The following is an 18,686-nucleotide window of genomic DNA, read 5'->3' as shown; positions in this document are numbered from 1 at the left end:
TGCTGACTGCCCGGATCTTGCATGGTAGGGCTCCACGTTTTTTGTCCTCTGGCTGTTCACCCGTTGGGCCAGCAGACTCAGGAGCTGCTGAGCTCCTCTGCACTCCATGGGAATGTGCATCAAATGCTTCTCTTGTGCAGCTCTGCGCGTGCGGTACGCTCTGCCTCCAAAACTTGGAGGAAAAAACAACTCCCCGGTTGCCTCTAAAGCTCAGCTAACACGTGTTTGTTAATCCATGTGTATGACCACATCCTGTAAGCATTAACCATTGTTGATTCTGTCCTTAATCCGATATAAAACATTTAACGGATCTTGTCGATTATCATTTGATATATATTGCATTTATACTGGGGGATTTTCAACATTTGATTTTACAATCTTTACTTGTCGTTGTTTTGTATTGAATCATTCTTTTCCCAAGGACATGAAACTACACTGGCTATCCGGTGAAACAGCAAACGTGTGTCCGGAGGTTGAATGTTGCGACCGGTGTTGTGAATTACGCATGGCAAACAACGACGATGAGGATGGTGAAGATGACATTTGTGTGATGGCAATGATGACACTGCTGTGATGATGGCGATGATGACGTTGGGGTGATGATAGCGATGATGACAATAACACTGCTGTGATGATGACGTTAGGGTGATGATAGCGATGATGGCAATAACGCTGCTGTGATGATGACACTGGGGTGATGATAGCGATGATGACAATAACACTGCTGTGATGATGACACTGGGGTGATGATAGCGATGATGACAATGACACTGCTGTGATGATGACACTGGGGTGATGATAGCGATGATGGCAATGACACTGCTGTGATGATGACACTGGGGTGATGATAGCGATGCTGATGATACCAGCCAGCCACACACCTGCTGGAAGCGGATGTCGAGGTGGAAGGTGATCGGCTCGCGAGGGTTGCACACGGCAGGGATGCTGTACTCCTGGTTGGGCGACGCCGTGCACGGGATGAGCTTCACCGTGTAGGTGCCTGAGTAGTCGCGCACCTGTACACAGACACGCACAGCACGTACACGCACACGGGCAGACACGCGGTGGTGCAACGTGGTCCGCGGTGCAAGGAATTAAAGGGGGACCCCCTCCTCACCCCCTTTCCAATTGTCCCTCTCTTCACAGCCCAGTTGCGGTTGCACCCGATTCAAGAGCCGAATGGCTCACAGGGCTATACCTAATCAATGAAAACTGAAACTGAAAACAGTGCTTGGGGCACCTCTGGCCCATTGACTCCGGTGCAGTTACACGGCTGTGCACAGCCTATAGCGACGCCTCTGTGTGCACGCTGCATGATGCACAATCGCCTGCAATTGTTCACTACTTCAACTTGCGAGTTATTGACTTGCTCGCTGGCATTCTTCGTCTGTCTGGCTCACTCGGTGTAATGTATCTATTTACCCCTCTCTATGTCTAACGTTTATAAATAAATGTCTGTTGGGTCACTTGTACCGTTCACATTACCGAGTTTATCATGGATATAAATGGTGTCTTATAACTGGAATCTAATAAGCTTGACATAAGCTGAGCTTTGGCGCTGGCCCTCCCCCCCCCCCCCCGCTTTAAGGAAGAGCCATTGCTCCCAATGAGCTGCGCTGGATTTTTCATCGCACAGTTATTTTAAAAGTAAATGCGGTCAAAGCAACAATACACTGCCGTGGCATCACACAGATCTACAATTATTAATACGACTGATCTCCATGGAGATTGATGCGGCCAATATCACTGCCACCACGACTAGTGTCACCACTATAACCACCACCACCAACACCACAAACGCCACTGTCATCACCACCACCAATGTCATCAGCACCACAACCACGAGCACAACCGTTGTAACCGCCACCATCACCAACACCTCAACCACTGGGAACATCACCACCGCCACATCCACTGATATCATCATCACTTTCACAATCACCACCACCACCACGTCCATCACCACGACAGCCACCATCACCACCACCACGTCTATCACCACCACAGCCACCATCACCAGCACCACCACATCCATCACCACAACAGCCACCATCACCACCACCACGTCCATCACCACGACAGCCACCATCACCACTGCCACCACCGTGCCAGCCACTATCTGCCTGTGTGTGTGCAGTGCAGGTCTCCTGCAGGCCCTCACCGCGTAGTCGGATGTGAAGCTCCACTGCTGCTCGGGGCGGTTGTACGTGGCCTCGCTGCGCACGAGCGACAGCGTGAACGTGAGGCCCGGGTGGTCCGTCGACATCACCATGGCCGACAGTGACGTGCCTGCGGGTGACGTAAGAAGACGGAGCCTTACAGAGGGTACGGGCAAACTTCTGTTTGGCGAGCACCTATGAATCTCACCTATTTTCCATTTCCAATTCTCTCCCTCTTCCCTCCCCCCGCCCCTTCATCATGGTCACCCATCCCTCATCTCTTCCATGCCCCCGCCATATAAATAATTTCTTCATTTATATATTTTCTTAATGTTAAACACCTTGATGAAATTATGTCTATGAATGTAAAACTGAATAAGAATAAGGTAAGGTCTACGCGGAAGATGAGGGGCGTGACATGGACACACCACTCACACCAAGCCTGCCTTTATCTTGCCGGTGATGCCATCACCATACTTCGACACTTATCAAGGTGCGCTGTTAGGGGATTTCATTATCTGTGCATCTTGGAAGGATGACCACGGCGCTGCGGGACTACATGGTGACCAGCAGAGGAAGTTCCACAAAATCTACTGTTGCGTGTTTCTAGGGTCCCACGACTTGTAACCCTTTGTACACCAACCCGCACGGACCAGCATGGAGAAGTATGGTCAAATAACCCCCACCACCCACATAGTGTCGATTGTAAAACAAAAACAAAAATGGGAGCAGTACATGTTCGTTTTCTGTGCCTATCTTCAAAAATATCCATGCGGTTCACCCACAGATGAACACCAACATATATTTGCACCACTTCCATGCGAAGTAAATAACCCGGGTGATCGGACGAGCCTCACGCTCCTGGGAGACCACTTCTGGGCAATTCGTCTTTGGCTAAACACGGACGATGGGATGAATTACACGGATTAATGCAGACAATAGGAAGAATCCATCCTTGGATAACGGGAGTTTCCGTGGATTGATTCGGACAATAGAAATATAAAAGTATTGGTGGATAATCTTCATAGCGGATAATAGAAGTCGCAGCTAACAGGGTGGTATAGAAGAGACTCTCTGGCTTGGAGCGACGCCACAAACCTGCGTGGGACATGACAAACTGCCCGCGGAATCGAGCCTCCGATCGGAAGTTGACAACCAGGCGTCCCTCGCCATTGATGCGCATGCTGGTGGGATACAGCGAGCCTGCGGAAGAGCACATCAAGCAGGAACATTACAGATCCAGGCAATGGAAACGTCCAATAAGCAAGCAATATCACTCCTTTCGATGTAAAGCTTTCGTGACTGCAGGGATTCATCTTCTTGGTTCTTTCGGTAAAGTCACGTAGAAGGGAAATAAAAAAAAAAATAATAATAATAAAAATAAAACATAATAAAATAATTCTCACTGAGAATTATTTTATAATGTTTTATTTTTATTATTTTATTATTTCCCTTCTACGCGACTTTACCGAAAGAACCAAGAAAATATCACTCCTGTCGCAACGTGTCTTCTCTCCATTACATTTGGACCGACGGACAATGCTGGCTGGCACCGTTGTTCTGCGTTCGCAGGCGCCGCACAGCCGCACTGATTTTTCTTTTACGCCGCAGAAGCTGAGCCATGCCACTGACATCGCGTGCGATGAACAAGTTGAGGCACGTGCAGGTGACACGGTGACGCCGTGGCTGAGCTGTACCGACTGACGTGACGCGCAACAAAAGCCTCGTCAGCCCAACCCAAACGCAGACCGTGACTTTTTTTTTTACTTTCAGCCGGTGAGGCCCCGTTGAGCTAAGCAGCTCTCTCAAAACGACGACCGCCACCGCCCAAGACCGTTGGCAGTGGAGGGAATTACAAGCGATTGCAAAGGTGGGAAAGTGCACATCCCTTGCACTGCTTGGCCTCGAGACGAATTCAGATGTCTCGTAAGGCCAGCGTAGCACAATTTGGTTCCGGATCGGCACAGAAAATAGCCAATGGAATACCACCGATCATGTGTGAGGGGGGCCTCGCACTGGGCTCGGCTCGGCTCGGTTACGCCAGTGGAAAAAGGGGTATCTATATCTGAGCTCACCTTGCAGTTCAGCCTCGGGAGGGCTGCCGATGCCTTCGTTCCACAGGATGGCCGTGTCGTACACGAAGGTGAGGCGCAACTCGGACTGTAGGTCGAAGTGCTGCCAGCCGCCCACGGCCACGGGCGAATGGAACACGTAGGAGACGTGCAGCGGCACACGCAGCGTCACGTACGACTGCACCAGGTTCAGCACCTGCAGTGAGAGAGGGTGGGTGCGTTAGGTACATGTGCAGCACACGGGCGCAATGTCTGCATTTTTTTTTTAAATGCTACACTTAAATCGGAAGCACCACAAGCATTTGCTCTTGTACACACAACATTAGTATGTTATACTTGAAACTAATTAATATAATATGAGTACTTATATACTGGATTATAATAGAACTGGGGCAAATCTATTGATTTCCATGAGTTTGGCTCGAATTCAGGACAACTCAAAAGCCAGGCAAACCGCATTAAAATGAATCATGACTATCTGAAAAAGTTAGACTCATAATCTTTATTTACACTGGAGGAATCCGATGATCTACGAAGCTCTTTTTCACAGATGTCCGGGAGGGGCGGGTCAGCAAGTTAAGCCATGTAACATTCAGACAGTTGCCATGTAGATTGCAAATTGAATATTTATGTCTGCCTATACAACTGCATTTTTTTCCTAAAGAGTCAATCCTCATGTTTTAGCAAATTGCATATACATATGTATTCACCGAATAATCTGTTATAGATATTGGTTGAATATATAAAAAGTACAATTAATGCACTCCACTTCTCCAGGACAAGCAGAGAGAAGGCAGTGTTGGAATTTGCACACAAACCTGGGATGGACAATCGCAAACAAACGTGCCCTGTAAATATTTTGTCACTCGCCTCTTGACCCCCAATCGAGGAAGTGCTTGGAGATGCCCACACGTGTGTCAATTGACTCGCTCATAAAGCCAAACAAAGTTCTGGACAAGCTCCGTCCCCCTCCCCCCACCTCGCTCCCACCGACTCCCCCCCCCCCCCCCCTTGCCAGTGACAATGACTCCTCTTTCAGTAACGTTTACCCGGTAGGAGCTCCACGTCTGTTTGATGGGATTAGGACCGGGCCCAACAAATAAAAAGTGGTCTTGGAAACCTAAAACAAACCGGCTGCGAGCTGGAATTCTGCCCCGTGTTTGCGTCGTCTGGGTTCATTTTTTTTTCTGTTTCTGTTGTGGCTTTTTTCCTCGAGATGTCTTTTCATTTAGGAAGGCACACTTTAAGAATTCGCTTTTGTGTTGGCTGAGGCCTGTAAACAGGCTCAGCCCAGGTCTCTATACACAAATGTCGCCTCGGGCAAAATAGTCCCCGACATTCCACAATGTCTATGCCCGCTACAGATGTGGAGGTGTTATGGGTAAATTCTCCACCCTTTTTACTTTTTTTTGTCCAAGAGTTTGAAAATTCCCAGGGAAAACAAGTGTACAATGGGCAAAGATTCCTTTTGATAGCATTAACACATAGAGTTAAGTGAAAACAAATGTTTAAGTGGACCTAAATAACACATGGTCTCTTTTTAAGTTCCTACAATTGATTGGAAGTCTCCTTTTATGATCTCGTGTTGCCTTTGACATTTGTGATCTTAGTTAGCTGCCCTTCAAGTTTTTTTTATCTCTTTTCGCGTGCTGTTTTGAGGTTGCTATTAAGCGTCGTACACACAAACCAGGTGCTCCTTTCACCTTCAAAGAAATAATCACATAAAGCCCCCAATACTTCCAACCTAGACTAAACACATGCACACAGACTGAAACAGAGCCATGGATAGATTTTAAAGACGGGCTAAGGTTTATAAATGGAAGAAAATCTGTTGAATGCTCGATATAAGAGTGTTTATTAAAGTAAAAATGTAATGAGTCGTGTGCTTATGTGCATTGTATAAAGTCTTGTTCAGCACTTCCAGTGAGACTCATGTGTTAAGTTCGGTAGACATGGATGCATTAAGTTTGGTAGATATGGACAGCACTATATTAATTAGCCCTGTATATAGTTGCACTCGTGAATGCGCAACCTTCAATGTGGCATTTTAGCAATTTTTTTTATGAATTCCACAATTGCATTTTGTTATGAATGCTTGAACATCAAACACAATGTTACACATCGGCATCATTATTCTATCACGTTGCACCGTGTAGTGGTGTAACAGCATTCACAGAGCATAACTTCTTGACTTACACAGGCCTCTTTGCATGCACCCAACACTAGCACCTTGTGAAGTGCCATTCTACTTTGTGGAATGTTAATCACGAAACAATCGGACCAGTATTTTTCGTTTTCAGATTCAGGGATAGGCAGAAATATGTTTAAAAAAAATGCATTTTGTTCATGCCATTGACTTATGCTTCGTGTGGCTGGCATGGATTTGGGGCAAAGACTTAAATGGAGCCTTCTGTCCTCCAGCCCAATCCTAACCTCTTCACAATCTGAAGCCGCTGCACGAACAAAAAGGACAGACTAACGAACAAACTAACGGACAAACTAACGGACGAACCTGCCCGTCGGTGCCAATGGTTCCGCCGCAGTCAGCCAGCAGCTCCGACATGTCGTAGTAGCTGTTGAACTCCCAGAGGCACGACTCGACGTCGAGGCCGCGGTAGAATCGCAGCGTGCGAGCGCCCCGCAGGGAGCTGCTGTACTGGTAGGGCAGCGTCTCGCCGATGACCGACGGGTCTTTGGTGGACTCGGTGAGGAAGCCGTAACGGGTCGGCACCTCGTTGTAGTCCAGCAGGTTGGAGCACTTGTGGTTGCCCGAGCGGGTGCCGTCGGGGCTCAGGGTCAGCTCGAAGTTGGAGAGATGACGCGTGGAGATGACGGGCAGCATTCCTGCGGAGAGGATCATTGATTGGGGTGCGGGCTACTTAAAACTTTGCAGCTTCGGTTGCGTGGATGGGGGCCCGATTTGTGGCGTCTGCGTGCGAGAGAGACGGGTAGGTTGGAGAGCCTCGATTCAATTGGACATTGAGTGCGGCGCCGTTCAGTATTTTGGAGGCAGAGTTTTATTGTTTCCCTTCTACGTGACTTTACCGAAAGAACCAAGAATATAGAGATTGTCTTGTCCGGGAGACACCCAGTCTGCAGGGTCTGTGAGGTGATCAGGAGATGGAAGAACAGCAACAGGTTGCTGACCGACGTACGGGCAGTTTTGACTGTTATCTCCTCGTATGCATGAGTTTTCTCCAGCCACTCCGATTTTCTCCAATGCACAAACACACTCAACAAGGAATTGTCCAAATGTCCTGCTTAGACCACTGATTAGCACGCCAATCAGGAGAACATAGAGACCTATGGCATAAATTATAAGCTTTATATGATTTATTGTTTTGAAAATTTAAGATAAATCTTGTCAACATTCTGGACACAAATAGAGTTGTTGTGGGGAGCGGGGCAGAATGAAACAGTGAAGCCTGAATGTACATTTTTATTCGCATTTTATTATATTTTATTACACATGTTTAAATCGGAACCCTTTTTTTCGCAGGGTCTTGCCAAGTTTTTGGAGGAGGAAATGGGGCGATGTTGCGGCCGTGTGTACACCTAACTAGGTAAATAACAGGTAACATTTCAGCATTGGTTTATTTTTTAGCTATGGGAGGAAGCCAGAGAATGTGGAGGAAACCCCACACAAAACAGGTTGCAGAACACAAAAAAACTCCACGCAGAAAGGCGCCTGGGTCGGGCGATCGAACCCAGGTGCTTGCTGCTACGAGGCGAGTGCTCACCGTCAATGTGGGGCATGGTTACGGTGAGCTTGATAAGGTTTGGGTGGTCGGGGTCGTCTGGTCCCGTGTAGCGCAGTTTTGCCGAGAAGGGCTCGGCCCCCACTGTGCCCGGAATTCGCGGCTGGCAAAGCCCTGTCGGAATCGAGATGCCGCAGAGCCACGGAGGAATATTTTCACATTACCAAGCAACACACAGCCATCTCTCAGTCAATAGTAGAAGCTGGATATAACTTTCAGACGACGAGAATAAACGCTCGCTAGCTGTGTGGGTGGCCGAAAGATTGATTGACTGACTTATTGGCTGTCACACCGACAATCTGGCTCACCGAGTGGTTGGCTGGCGATGTGACTGGTTGTCAGTCTGGCTGGGGTGCCTAGATAGCTGATTGGCTATGTATCCATTTGGCTGTAAGGCTTTCTAGATGGCAATCTGGATGGTTGTCTGTCAATCTGGCTGGCTGTCTGTCTGTCTGTCTCATTGACTGGCTTGAATCGCAGGGCCTATTTTAAGTAAATGTTAACACTGACCACAGGGCTCTGTCATGTATTCATTTAAGTACACGGCATAGGGTTACAGGGTACAGAGCAACAGTTACAACAGTTACATTGTTGGATACAGAGCTGCTATAGTTACCATTCCTATATTTTGATGGACCATTTATAGATTTATCATTGACCAAAGTAGGCTCAACATTGAGCATTTTGAACGTCACTAACTGATAAATAGGCCTCAACTAAATGGACGGCCGGTTGGCTGGCTGTCTCATTGGGTACCTCTCCGTCTGTCTGGCTGTCAAATTTGTCTGGATGGCCATCTGGCTATGTGATTGTCCATCCATCCATCCATCCATCCATCCATCCATCCATCCATCCATCCATCCATCCATCCATCCATCCATCTATCCTCACCTTCCTCCTTGCTGATGATCATGATGGGACTGAGCAGCTCGAGGCCCTCCTGTCCCGTGGAGCCGACGGCGCGGGCGGCGCACTGCACGCGCGACCCCGGGGCGAAGTAGATGGCGTCGAGCGTGATGCTCTTGGTGTTGGTGAAGAACGTGTCCGTGTCCACCTCCCGCATGGGGCTCGTGACACCGTCGGGCCCCGTCGGGGCGCTCACGAGCCAGCGGTAGCGCGTCAGCGTGTCGTTGATGTTCTCCACCGAGCAGATGGAACCCGTCTTGTCGTACTCCGAGAACTTGGGGTTGCACGCCTGGGGTGGGGGAGCGGGGCGTGCAAACGGGGAGCAAATGGAATCGCCGATCACGACCGACAGATAGCAACGGTTGCACTGCACCAACCTTCTCAGGTCTCAGGAAATGCAGAATACTTGGCTGAGACCTGCGAAACAGCGTTCGCAGTGCAACAAGGCTGCAGCAATGCTTATTTTGTTCACATTAGTGATGGAAATATTCAACCACAAAGTGTGCGTTATTTTGGTCACCGATGACCACAAGTGGGCGAAAATCATCAAGCGTGACGGTGCCTATGGCTGCCCACCAGGGATTAAAGTAATACGGACTTTGACGAGACAAAATTAACGAGTCTAAATGAAGATGTGGACTAAGATAATTTAGTAACTTTTTTTTTTACCAAGTTCACTGGTTGGCTGATAATATTGGGGTAGGAAAAATAACGCGCCCCTCACACCAACATTTATAAACTCAGAGTCGACGAAACGTTTGAGTGCTTTAGTCGACCAGACTAAGAGAAAACCTTCGACTAAAAATCCAGAGGTTGTCGTCGGCTAGAGCCGTAGCGCTTAATGCTCTGCTCGACGGACCACCGGGCGTCCACAATGCCGTGGGAAGTGCCCCCACCGTGGAACCGTTGCAGATACAAATATATATTTAAACAAATATCCATAAAACACGGTGGTCAATTAAATTTAATTTGAGAAATCGCGTGGCCCCTGGGTCTGGGAAGATGGGGAGCCACAAGACTGTGACTGGAATAAAAAGTGGCGACTAAACGAACGTGCGCTGTGGAACGGCGCGCTGACAAATCAGGCACCCGATTTAAAATCAGTCATCATTCAGGACAGTTCGGAATCAAGGCGGGGGGCGGCATCGGCTATGTGCGTTTGCCTCCGGGTCGCGGTAGTGCGGCATATGGTGGGCATGGAGACTGTATCCCCGAGTCGTGCGTTTCAGCAAAGCGCCTGTTCATTCGGAATAAAGAGCCTTCGATTAATTCCTTCAACCTTCCCTGCAACCATCGGGTGAACGCGCGAAGGGCGCAACAACACACGGACCGTGACGCAGACGACGGGGTAGCCGGCGTGCGGGTGGGCGTTCTCCTTGCTACGCGACGTGTCGTCGTAGATGAGCAGCGACACGACCTGCGGCACCGACGGGAACGTCACGTCCGCCATGCTGTCCATCTCCTCGATGTAGACGATCGCTCGGCTCATCTGCGCGCGAGCACCGCCGGGAGGAGAGGGGACACCAAAGGCACCAAACCGCGCAACGCCGTGAGCTCCACTGGCTCGTGGCTTCACGTAGGAGAGTAAATCATTGGCGCATACGTTGGATTTGCCATGCCCTGTTAACGTAACACAGGGCATTTGTTTATTAAATGGTAGTCGATGGTTGCAACTCGCAATAAACATGTGGCTAGACTTCCCAGAACAATGGTGGTTGTGGTTGTGTTTGCAGTCGGAGTGGAACATTTGTGGCTATAGTGAAGTATTGGTGGTTGGTGGTTTCACATCGTGGTTGTGGTAAAGCATTAGTGGTTGTGGTGGAGTGTTGGCGGTTGTGGTGGTGGAGTGTTCGTGGTGGTGGAGTGTTGGTGGTTGTGGTGATGGAGTGTTGGCGGTTGTGGTGGTGGAGTGTTGGTGCTTGTGGTGGAATGTTGGTGGTCAGGGTAAAGCAGTGGGTGGTTGTGGTGGAGTGTAGGTGGTTGTGGTGGTGGAGTGTTGGTTGTTGTGGTGGTGGAGTGTAGGTGGTTGTGGTAGTGGAGTGTTGGTTGTGTTGGTGGAGTGTTGGTGGTTGTGGTAGTGGAGTGTAGGTGGTTGTGTTGGTGGAGTGTTGGTGGTTGTGGTAGTGGAGTGTAGGTGGTTGTGGTGGTGGAGTGTTGGTGGTTGTGGTAGTGGAGTGTAGGTGGTTGTGGTGGTGGAGTGTTGGTGGTTGTGGTAGTGGAGTGTAGGTGGTTGTGGTGGTGGAGTGTAGGTGGTTGTGGTGGTGGAGTGTTGGCGGTTGTGGTAGTGGAGTGTAGGTGGTTGTGGTGGTGGAGTGTTGGTGGTTGTGGTAGTGGAGTGTAGGTGGTTGTGTTGGTGGAGTGTTGGTGGTTGTGGTAGTGGAGTGTAGGTGGTTGTGGTGGTGGAGTGTTGGTGGTTGTGGTGGTGGAGTGTTGGTGGTTGTGGTAGTGGAGTGTAGGTGGTTGTGGTGGTGGAGTGTTGGTGGTTGTGGTGGTGGAGTGTTGGTGGTTGTGGTAGTGGAGTGTTGGTGGTTGTGGTGGTGGAGTGTAGGTGGTTGTGGTGGTGGAGTGTTGGTGGTTGTGGTGGTGGAGTGTAGGTGGTTGTGGTGGTGGAGTGTAGGTGGTTGTGGTGGTGGAGTGTTGGTGGTTGTGGTAGTGGAGTGTAGGTGGTTGTGTTGGTGGAGTGTTGGTGGTTGTGGTGGTGGAGTGTAGGTGGTTGTGGTGGTGGAGTGTTGGTGCTTGTGGTGGAATGTTGGTGGTCAGGGTAAAGCATTGGGTGGTTGTGGTGGTGGAGTGTAGGTGGTTGTGGTGGTGGAGTGTAGGTGGTTGTGGTGGTGGAGTGTTGGTTGTGTTGGTGGAGTGTTGGTGGTTGTGGTGGTGGAGTGTTGGTGCTTGTGGTGGAATGTTGGTGGTCAGGGTAAAGCAGTGGGTGGTTGTGGTGGAGTGTAGGTGGTTATGGTGGTGGAGTGTTGGTGGTTGTGGTAGTGGAGTGTAGGTGGTTGTGTTGGTGGAGTGTTGGTGGTTGTGGTAGTGGAGTGTAGGTGGTTGTGTTGGTGGAGTGTTGGTGGTTGTGGTGGTGGAGTGTAGGTGGTTGTGGTGGTGGAGTGTTGGTGGTTGTGGTGGTGGAGTGTTGGTGGTTGTGGTAGTGGAGTGTAGGTGGTTGTGGTGGTGGAGTGTTGGTGGTTGTGGTGGTGGAGTGTTGGTGGTTGTGGTGGTGGAGTGTTGGTGGTTGTGGTGGTGGAGTGTAGGTGGTTGTGGTGGTGGAGTGTAGGTGGTTGTGGTGGTGGAGTGTTGGTGGTTGTGGTAGTGGAGTGTAGGTGGTTGTGTTGGTGGAGTGTTGGTGGTTGTGGTGGTGGAGTGTAGGTGGTTGTGGTGGTGGAGTGTTGGTGCTTGTGGTGGAATGTTGGTGGTCAGGGTAAAGCATTGGGTGGTTGTGGTGGTGGAGTGTAGGTGGTTGTGGTGGTGGAGTGTAGGTGGTTGTGGTGGTGGAGTGTTGGTTGTGTTGGTGGAGTGTTGGTGGTTGTGGTGGTGGAGTGTTGGTGCTTGTGGTGGAATGTTGGTGGTCAGGGTAAAGCAGTGGGTGGTTGTGGTGGAGTGTAGGTGGTTGTGGTGGAGTGTAGGTGGTTGTGGTGGTGGAGTGTTGGCGGTTGTGGTGGTGGAGTGTTGGCGGTTGTGGTGGTGGAGTGTTGGTGGATGAGGTGCTACCTGTGTCTCAGCGATCATGTTCTCGTCCGGTTTGAGGTGGATGGTGAAGGCCTCTCTCATCTCCCGCTCACCATCGTACAGGATCTCCACCTCCACAAAGTGCTGCGTCTCTCCTTCCTTAAACTCCAGCTCTAGCAGCAGCGAATTACATCAGCAGCATCATCAGCAACAGACAGTACCACTTGACAATTATATCAATGCTAATGACGATGATTTACAAGTTCAGTCCCATACCTAATCAAAATCACTTACCTTCAATGGAATGCATTTAATGAATTTCAACACATTAAAGCTAAATCTTGATTTAAAGCTTTCGTGACTGCAGGGATTCATATTCTTGGTTCTTTCGGTAAAGTCACGTAGAAGGGAAATAATAAAATAATATTAATATAAAACAAGAAAGAAATTTTTTTTCTGTGGATTTCACACCTGATGATGATTGCTTGTGTTGCAGTCGAAACATCGTGAGAATTTTTATTGTTTTATATAAATATTATTTTATTATTTTCCTTCTACATGACTTTACCGAAAGAACCAAGAATACATTAAAGCTATTTAATAGTCATTGGTATTTATGCAATACAGATCACGACAATCATATTTATGGAGGACATTTTTAGGTAATTGTAAAAAAAAATTTGAGTAGTGGTGGTGGTCCAAATACGTCACATAATGCCCAACATCCACTTTACAACAGGCAGCTCACATTGCCAATTCTCTACCACAATCAGCATTGGTATTGTTCACAATCACAGCCAAAGAAAGTAGATGGAACAAAAACATGAAAGTACACAGAAAAGCACAGAGTACGTGAGTTCGTACATTTATAAATGCGCAACGCTTAAAACCTATTTTATCACGAGTTTGCAATATTCATACGTTGTAAGCTCCATGAAAACAGTCCCGTCTAACATTTCCCACCGAACGCTAGGACTTACATCGAGAGTTCAGAGAGCAAGAGAGGAACACGTGGATGAGGGTAGGGGACACACACACACATGCTGTGTTAAAGGCGTGGTTGGGGGACTCACCCTCGGAGATGGGGTGGTAATCCTCCCCAGAGGTGGCTGAGCCGTCCTTGGTGTGCACGCGCACCACCGACAGCTTGGAAGCGTCGCCCACCCGCACCACGGGCACCCGCACCACCGCCACGCCGCCCGCCTCCGTGGGCTCCTTCACGCTGAACTTGGTCTCGTTGAACCTGATGATGGGTTCTGCGACGAGCGGTGGGGAAGGGGGGGAGGACGCGCGGAGACAACTCGGTGACGATGGGTTTACAGAAAATCTCTGCAAACGCATCGGCTAAGATGTGGAATCCTCAGAGTTACAGCAAAGCATTGTACGATATTTTTCTTGCTTCGCTCAATGTACAATTCCACCACTCACTCAAGATTCTAAAAAAGGAGATGATCACTACGCAGTGCCTAGTGGAGCTGCCAACCACTGACTTTTTTTTGACGAACAGACACTTCTGCGAAAACATTCATCGTGAATGTCTACCTGCAGGAATTACAGTTTAATGAGCGTCACCATATTTCACCCAATTATTTCTCAGCTTCAGAGATTTTAAATGAACTTCATAAAATGCGTGATTTTTGTTCTCCAACAATTGCAACCCCAAGCTCTGTCCAATGATATTTTAGTTGTTTTAATAATCCGACATCACAGCAGGCGCCACTTACTGTCGGTGTCATCCTTGATCTTGATCACCGTCTCATTCTGCTCGCCGATTGACGCCCCGAAGGGCGACTCGCTCTTGGGCGAGCCGAGGACCAGACGCAGCTCCTCCTCCTCCTCGTGCAGCTGATCGTCCTCCAGCACCACGGTGCACGGCTTCTCTATCTCGCCTGCGGGGAGACGGCGGCGGCGGTGGCGGCGATCACGCAGCCGCGTCGAAGGAGCGGAGCTCAGTGTGGCCGCGTGGCTCGGGGCTCACAGCAACGAGTCGGCGCCGCTCGCTCAGACCCTGGCGGTTTGAATCTAAACAAAAACTGCACTTTTTTTTTGTCTTGCCAGGTAAGGTCCACTGAGCTATATAGCTCTTTTTGCAGAAACGACGTGACCACAAATGATTGCCCAATGCAGTGGCTTAAAATGTGGAAATGTATAGCAGCCAAATGCTCGAAATGCATGTTTCTAAATATGGATATGGGTTTTGGCTGCCCACGATTAAATCAGCTTCTGATGTTGATTGAGTTTATGGTCTCAGTCAGGATATCTACGGCTTCATAAAACCCCATGATATTAAAGTTCTTCACTTTATTGAACTTAATTACATTTTCTGAAAATGATCTTTTTGGTTTTGGTGACACATCAGACAAACATTTTCTGCACGACACGCAAAAGGTGTGACCCTGGCATGCCTCGAATTAATTATTGAAGAGATAACTATTTCAGAAATTCTTCTGTGATGTCAACTTCCAAGGCCATACCTATCTGCAATAATCTGTTTCATCTCATGGCATGACATCGATATTACATTTGGTGCATACTTGGAAAAGCAAGAAGCGGCTCTCTGCTTTAAAAAGTAGTCCACTTGCTAATGTACCTCCATCTCCACCCAACAAAGACAGAGATCCCCTATATAGCGTTAACAGACGGTTGGGCCAAGTGCTGTTAGCGAGTACCTTTGAAGGCCGGCACGGCACACGAGGGGGTGGGTGGCCAGCACCACTCACGGCTGCCTTTGTCTCCCTCGTGGTGATCTTTACGCACCGTACCGGGTACTCATTACAGGAGGCCCAGGACCGGTTCAGATAATCGTCACTGTCGGTGGCCGTAAGCGGGAATCGAACTCGGTCCGCCGGGTTTGTAGCGACACTACCCCTCCCCACTAACAAAGACAAAGATCCCCCGTAGAACCATAATGCACACACACACTGGCCCCGGCGGTCCCATGGCCGCACCTGGCAGGAAGGAGACGATCGAGTCGTCGGTGTTGGGCCGCTCCTCGTAGTCGGCCATCACCTCGGCGCTGCCCTGCCGCGTGTAGCAGCGCACGGACGAGCGGTGGCTCACGTCGCCGCTGCGGTACACCACCGCCGACACCGTGCCGTCGTTCTCCTGCGCCGAGTACGACGCCTCCTTGAACTGCACCTTCGGCACTGTCGGGGGGCCGGCGGCGACACGGGAGGGCGACGAATAACGCAGAGCCACACTCGTGTAAATGATCATAATAATTCTAGATTTGAAGCTTTCGTGACTGCAAGGATTCATACTCTTAGGTTTTTTCGGCAAAGTCACGTAGGTAAAAAATTACCTACGTGACTTTACCGAAAAAACCTAAGAATATATCATAATAATTGAGTGCGTTTGGTATCACGTGATTCTCGTAGCGCCAGGCTGTCACAGAGGCGCTTTGCTTCACAGACGAGAAAGGTCTGCCAGTTCGGTGCGATGTTGCCACGTGGGCTTTCTTTTTACCAATGAAATAATTTTCAGGTAATTTGGCAAATTTTTGCCCATGGCCTTTTTTTTTATGCCGTCATTGGATCTTTAACGTCGAATTGTAAAGTAAACGGCAAGAATATGTTTTTGTGTCTCATACACCCACAGTATTAGTAAGAGTCGCCGCAGGGCTCAAACCAGGAACCTCTACGATTCGAGATAAACACGCCAGTGGTTGACCATGTCACACTGGGAAATTGTTAATTAAATTCTATCTAATTAATTGTACTTAATAAATTGCTTCCCCATGAAAGTGATCGATTGTCAAATAATTCTAACTGACCACGGCCTTTCATTCCAAGTAATAAAATACAAACACAATGCAAAAAAATTAACCCGTAAAAACAAAGTTTTTCACTATAAATCCTTTATATGCGTGGCGGCTAGAGTCCTCTCGTCCTCTGGCTTGAGATGGCTGCCACCTATGGGTCAGATGATTGCCCGCCACCATTAAGCAATTGGTAATTAAATATAATTTATTTTTTCCTAAAAAGTGTAAAATTTTGGAAAAAGTTTTTCACCAAAATAAATTGTCACGCACAACGAGTCTGTGTGCTCGATTGGATCACGGGAAGTGGGTTAAAAAACGACCGAAAGATTTGCACGGTCGTAAGCGCGCAAGCAAGCAAGCACGCAAGTGAACTTAATATAAAGGATTTAAAAATACATTCATCGATTCATTCACTCTGACGTGAGGTCGGGGTCAGGGGGGTGGTGTTGATGTGGAAATCTGTCGTGGAGTGACGCTCACAGTCGGAGATGGAGTCGTTGATGACAACGACGGTGCGGCTGGGCTCCCCCAGCACGGCGTTGAGCGGCATGCGCAGCACCAGCTCGAAGCTCTCGGCGCCCTCCAGCACCGGCTTGCCCAGGTCGTCCAGGATCGTCACGCGGAAGTTTTGCATCGTCACGCCGGGCGCAAAGTCCAGGTTCCGGCTGATTCCTACATAGTCCACTCCAGCTGTTTTTTTTTTCCCCCCCAGGGAAGTGGGTGGTGCACAGAAGTAAAATTATATTTCAGAGTCATCATCATTCTGATGATCAACGTTATCATTGCAACACTGTCATCATCATCATCATGACCACAACCACACTCTTCTCAAAATTACCATCATCATCATCGATTCGTACAAGAATGATATACACATTTTGCACTGTCCAAATTGGGTCATGAGTAGGTTTCAATCGAAGGCCCTGCATTATATTATTCCCTTACGCAAATACTCTTCGCTTTGTTATGCAACTCAACCAACCATCGTGACGTCAATTCCCTTGGCCATCTTTTAACTTTCCCCGCCGACAACCGATCGCCACGAAGCGCGGCGCCCCGCTACCTTCAGCCGAGACGGGCTCCGTCTTGCGGGATCGCACGGTCACCGTCGCCGTCTTGGAGAGGTCCGTTCCCGTCCGCCAGACGCGCACCTCCACGAAGCCCGCGCTCTCGTCCACGTGGTATTCGGTGTCGCCAAAATAAAACGACGGCTCTGGTCGCGCAAGAGTAGCAAGCAAGAGGCAAGCGAATCAATGACGTACATGCTCATAGATCGAGGGTTAGGATAGTTGCTGTGCTGTAATCGTTAACACACCGGACTTAATATTCCGCGACGGTGGATGGAACGGTGGGCCAAGTTTCTTAAATCTCGCCACCCCCTCTCCCACTTCTGTCCATCCACCCAGCAGGTTACATTGGTGCTGCACAGAGGTAGTTGATTGACAGGTTGCGTGTGGTGGGGTAAAGTGTGGGCACCAACACCTGCTTCAAGATGTCTGTCGCCAGTGTGAAAAAGTAGGCCAAACGCCCTCCAGAGGGGTTCTCTAGAGCTCCATCGAGTGGTGGCCTTTCCACCAGCAGTGGCGTGCAAGTAAAGTGTGACCGTTTGGTATGGTGCACCCTTAACGAGTCCAGTCCATCACGAATGCCTGCTGGTCACACAGAGTGTAAGCCCTTTGGGATGACACTGTTTTCAAAGTCTTGCGAAACTGGCTCAGACCCAAGGATGGATTGTGAACATCTGCCGGTGACTGGTTCCAGGTCTTCGGGCCCGAGGTCCCGGGGATACTGCGCCGGCCGTATCGCACAATCTTCACGCGCGGGTACGGCAAGGCAAGTAATTGCTAGGGCTGCATCTTAACTTTCACTTTTTTTTAATGAACCGATTGCTAACTATCGAGTGCAAGCATTGTTGAAAAAGGAACATTGAAAATGTTACACTTTCCTTCCATTACTCCGCTTGGTCAAATCATGTCTTCGAAAAATAGATCAAGATGTGTTGATATCTCTTCGTGGCAATTTGATTAATTATCACTATAAGCACGATCTTGCTGCTAACGTGTAAATATATTTACAAATGAAAAAAAAACGTAAAAGCGAATTAGCGTTTGCTTTATATATGGGTTTTTTGTTTGTTTCTTATTAATTCACAAGCACAACTATATTGATCATTCTCCCTGTTGACAGTTATTGATGATTGTGCAACGGATGTTGACGACAGTTATTGCCGATTGTGCAATCGATCAGTAGAATCGTGGAGAGTGTTGCCACGTCAGTTTGATGGCACTTACACACCCCGGGTGTCCACTCATCTACTGCTGTCAGCAACGAGCCACGGAGGACATTCCGCATTGTTGCAGGAATCAGCTGG

General features: G+C 48.9%; 1 protein-coding gene across 2 annotated transcripts in view; it reads right to left on the bottom strand.

Annotated features, from left to right (window-relative positions):
• LOC144936134 (FRAS1-related extracellular matrix protein 2-like) overlaps window positions 1-18,686 on the bottom strand; it is a 66,271-nt gene that overhangs the window by 11,012 nt on the left and 36,573 nt on the right. Inside the window, exons 7-20 of one of the 2 annotated variants that reach the window (XM_078863025.1) lie at window positions 17,379-17,528; window positions 16,796-17,005; window positions 15,504-15,701; window positions 14,280-14,444; window positions 13,629-13,811; window positions 12,598-12,728; window positions 10,226-10,384; window positions 8,881-9,184; window positions 7,972-8,103; window positions 6,744-7,075; window positions 4,235-4,427; window positions 3,254-3,362; window positions 2,162-2,315; window positions 882-1,016 (exon numbers count right to left, since the gene is read on the bottom strand). In XM_078863025.1, coding sequence (XP_078719151.1) covers window positions 882-1,016; window positions 2,162-2,315; window positions 3,254-3,362; window positions 4,235-4,427; window positions 6,744-7,075; window positions 7,972-8,103; window positions 8,881-9,184; window positions 10,226-10,384; window positions 12,598-12,728; window positions 13,629-13,811; window positions 14,280-14,444; window positions 15,504-15,701; window positions 16,796-17,005; window positions 17,379-17,528 — 2,555 coding nt within the window. The remainder of the gene's footprint in view (window positions 1-881; window positions 1,017-2,161; window positions 2,316-3,253; window positions 3,363-4,234; window positions 4,428-6,743; window positions 7,076-7,971; window positions 8,104-8,880; window positions 9,185-10,225; window positions 10,385-12,597; window positions 12,729-13,628; window positions 13,812-14,279; window positions 14,445-15,503; window positions 15,702-16,795; window positions 17,006-17,378; window positions 17,529-18,686) is intronic. The other variant, XM_078863024.1, reaches the window with a different exon arrangement.

Source organism: Lampetra fluviatilis, chromosome 15, assembly GCF_964198595.1.
Source record: "Lampetra fluviatilis chromosome 15, kcLamFluv1.1, whole genome shotgun sequence".
NCBI classification, from domain to species: domain Eukaryota; kingdom Metazoa; phylum Chordata; class Hyperoartia; order Petromyzontiformes; family Petromyzontidae; genus Lampetra; species Lampetra fluviatilis.
This window is presented reverse-complemented; position numbering and strand designations above follow the sequence as displayed.